At 38.3% G+C, this 3,976-nt stretch overlaps 1 protein-coding gene across 1 annotated transcript; it reads right to left on the bottom strand.

Moving 5' to 3' along the window:
• Nucleotides 1-2,914: 2,914 nt before the first annotated feature.
• LOC127526636 (probable G-protein coupled receptor 148) lies at nt 2,915-3,976 on the bottom strand. The gene has a single exon (XM_051922562.1). The coding sequence runs from the start codon at nt 3,974-3,976 to the stop codon at nt 2,915-2,917; it is 1,062 nt and encodes a 353-aa protein (XP_051778522.1).

The raw sequence follows: 3,976 nt of genomic DNA on the forward strand, positions 1-3,976 counted from the left end.
AAAGTATTTTTCTAATTTAAAGTGTTTCTATTAGTAGGAATTTTACCCTGTTTTGATTATTTTTTACCGTGATGCCACTTTGTTTTATGGATGTGGTTATTTTGAAGTCCCACTGCTACAATGTGAATGGGAGTTGCTTTGGGCATGTCCAACAGAAGGCATGCTGGGTGATGTCATTGGTATGACAGGTTATAAGTCAGCATCTCAGAGACTGCCCTAGTCTGTGGATATCATGGCTACTCCTTATGATTGAATCACTTGCGTATTTTGGCTAACAACGTTCAGTTCTGCTCTTCAAGTTTGATTTTTGAATTCCCTTTTTGACTAGATGAAAGATTGACTTGAATTATTTCGTTTCAGATTTCCCTATAGACAAACAACAAGAAGAGATGAAGCACGTCACAAGGTACAATTGCCATAGAAATAAACTTGTGGCCTCCATGTCCCTCCAGGAATTGAAGATCTGCCACTCTGTCTCATTCATTGGTCAGGAGTCTTGTCTTCAATTCAAAAACTCAATCTAGTGTGAATTGCATTTCCTGTTTAAAATGTACACTGATTTGTCTGGAAATACCTTTTTAATAGTATTTTAGCAAAAAATACATGTGTTTTACATGTAATGAGCAAACAACTGGATAACTGTCATATTGATTATACGACATGAGTAACATAATATTTCATTCCTCCCCATGGACGTTTTCATATTGTTTGCTATTGTACAGCATTTTTCACCATATACTTGTATCATATCAAACTTTTTTTATTTCTATGGTTCACAAAAACATAAAATGAATTATTTTCTTGATAATCCCTACAAAACACACAAAAAATCATCTTTGGGTGGTGTATTCCTTTAACTAACCTGTAAAACACAGCTAATTGCACTGACCCTTCACAAATCTTGGCTCCACAAATAACTCTTTGCAGCCAGTGTGAGCGCATACCTGCATTATCTAACTCCTAATGAGCACAGTAAAAAAGAAACAAAGCAAAAATAAACACACCCAAAAATGGCAAGAGCAACACACAGTGCACTGGCATGAATGGGAAAGGTGATTCCAAACTAAGTTTTCCTCTAAGTGCTCTTGCATTCTCCTACATCCCAAAGATAACAATGTGAAGTTAATTAGTTACTGTATATTAGCACAATTGAAGTGAGCCAGAACACGCAGGGGTGCAAGTGTACCATTGAATGGACTGACAACCATATTGGATCATGATGTCAGTATAATCTGCTGATCATAATGTAGGCAAGGACTTCTTTAGGTCTCAATCACCCTGAACTGGATGTGAGTTTAGAAAAGGGATGGATGGATGGATGGATGGATGGATGGATGGATGGATGGATGGATGGATGGAAAACTAATCTAATAGCAAACTCACACAAGCTAAAAAAGCACAAAACTAAAATATTTGTTACTAAAGAATATGTTTGAGTACAATGAAGTTGTAATGACCATTCACACTACAGAGTACACTTCATAAGTTAGAATTTTTAGTCAGCATCCACTTTTGCACACATGCAGATTTATCATAAATCATTCAGATCTTATTCATCTACTTTAATGGCAGTGGAGATCATATTTCTAGTTTCACACATCACTTTAGGTGCAGTGATTAAATCTTATCAGCAGCTCACCTGCCTCACTCGCTGTCTTTTTTTATTAGATTTTATCTGGACAGCCAGAAGAAGTTGGAGGGAGATGTGAAGCTAGCTGTGTACTGATAACTACTAAGTAGTATCACCCGTCATAGTTGTGATTTCCTCTGTGAGTTGTCTGTATGAAGTGAATATGAAAAGCGTATATTTCTGTTGTATTTATTATACACTTATGTATACTCTTTTGCATAAATGGAACGTTTGACACTTATATGCAGATCAACTCCAAATATTTACTCAAGGCTATGGCTGCTTCTTTATAGTTAAAGTTTCATGACACTTTTAGTGTTTACTTCTATACCATAAAGAACTAGATTTAACTTTTTAAGTTTGAATAGCACAGTGGTGAGCACTACTGCCTCCCAGCTTCAGAGAGCATTTTTAAGTCCTAGTCACTGGCTGTGGGGAGTTGGTACGTTCTCCCTGTGTTTTCCGCACACATCCCAAAGTGTACATAAGTGTGCATTAAACTGGACTGGCATTGCATCCAGCGTTGGTTCCTGTTTTGTGCCCCTTGTTGCCAGCATAGATGCCTGTTCCCTGCAATGCTCAACTGGATAAGAAGATCAGAAAATGTATGGATGAAAATTTCAAATTGTAATGACAATAATTCTTAAAAATTGCTTGACTTCATATAGCCTTTCTCATTGCTCCTCTGACCTTCTTTATCAATATATTCTCGTAATGTGACCGTGAATTGTCATCTCTTCATTCTCAACTTTTATTTGGAGTGCATGTAACACTTGCTTAGATCATCTCACCTCAGTGATTGCTGCCTCTGCTGGCATCAGTGGTCTCAAAAATTGAATACAAGTTATGGTTATAGTTAATCCACTGTTGTTGTGTTTTTTTTGATAAAAATACCAATTAGATAAATCAACTTTTCCATATTTAATTAAATTATTCCAATTCAGACACATACAGTAACTGTTCATCTCAAGTATTCATATCATTCACTGCTGGGGCCCTAACAGTTGATTTTGGTAGGTGATGTGTCCACCAAACCATCTCCTGGGATAGTTGTGCACATCTTTCCAGTTATGTAAATTTCACATTTTCTTTAAGGTAACTCAAAAGTAGAAATGAAATATATATATATAGAAAAAACATCTTACATTTTCAACATCTCTGCTGATCTGTTTTCCAAAAAAAGAGTTTTTTTCATATGAACTAACTATGTCCAATTCTTAAATGGTTGTTCTTCATCCTCACACATTTCTTCTCCTGTTAGTCGTGTCAATTCTGTTATTCACGTCACATGGTAGGTGATACCACCGACCTGGACCACTTAAATCTGTAGAAAGCTATGAGTGACCTGGAGATTTCTCTATATCTAAAGCCATACAAATATGGTGACAATGTTTTAGGTAGAACCATTAAGATGTTACAGATGGTTAAAGTCACCCACAGACCTGTGCTCATGGCAATCAAGTCATGAAAATAGAGACAAATTTCTACCAAAAGCACTAGAAGGGGGCATGAAGACAGAAATAAAAGGATATAATGAATCAAAAAAGTTCCTTTGGCTCTAGAAGAAAAGCCTTTCCAAATTCCAGAGCTCCGTGTTTTAAAATACAGAAGGACGTAGCAACACAGGATCAAGACCAGACAGAGAAGTACACAAGTAACGGATGCAACATAGTACTGGGAGATGGAGTTGGAGCTGTGCACGGTGAGCACGAGGATCAGAGGTAAGGAACAAACCTCCATCAAGCAGGGATTCTTCTCCTGTGCCATCCAAAACATGAAGGTGGAGATGCTAGGAAAAATGCAGGAGAACATCCACATCAGTAGAATCACCTTTTTTGTTCGTGAGTTTGAACACAGAGCTAAGTAACGGAAGGGCAGCAGGACAGCCAGGGATGTGTCCAGGACCATTGCCTTGGTGCTGAGAACCCCAGCACTGTAAGAGAGCCCCAGGAAAAAGAGAATGAAGGCACAGAGTGTCTTAGACTTGGAGGCGTAGCCCGCATTGACACACACGTTGAACATATATAAAGCCACATACATCATGTCACATAAAAGCAAATTGGCAAGAAGCAGATAGCGGGTCTCTTGACGGAACTTAGGGTTTTTAAAAATGGACACCAAAATGGGTGGTATGACCAGCATAACAGCAACGAAGCACATAACTGGGCAGATCTGGAGTATCCTCATTTCCCAATGTGAGGGAAACTCCTGCAGGAATTCGTCCAGCTGTTTGGCGTGTAAATAAGACACATTGGAGAAGTTGGCTCCCTTTTCTATTCCAAAAGTGGAGTTAGTCCTTCTGCTCACTGTACACACAAAAGACCCGATTCTGGCAGGGGAGGGCAT

Source organism: Erpetoichthys calabaricus, chromosome 2, assembly GCF_900747795.2.
Source record: "Erpetoichthys calabaricus chromosome 2, fErpCal1.3, whole genome shotgun sequence".
NCBI lineage: Eukaryota > Metazoa > Chordata > Cladistia > Polypteriformes > Polypteridae > Erpetoichthys > Erpetoichthys calabaricus.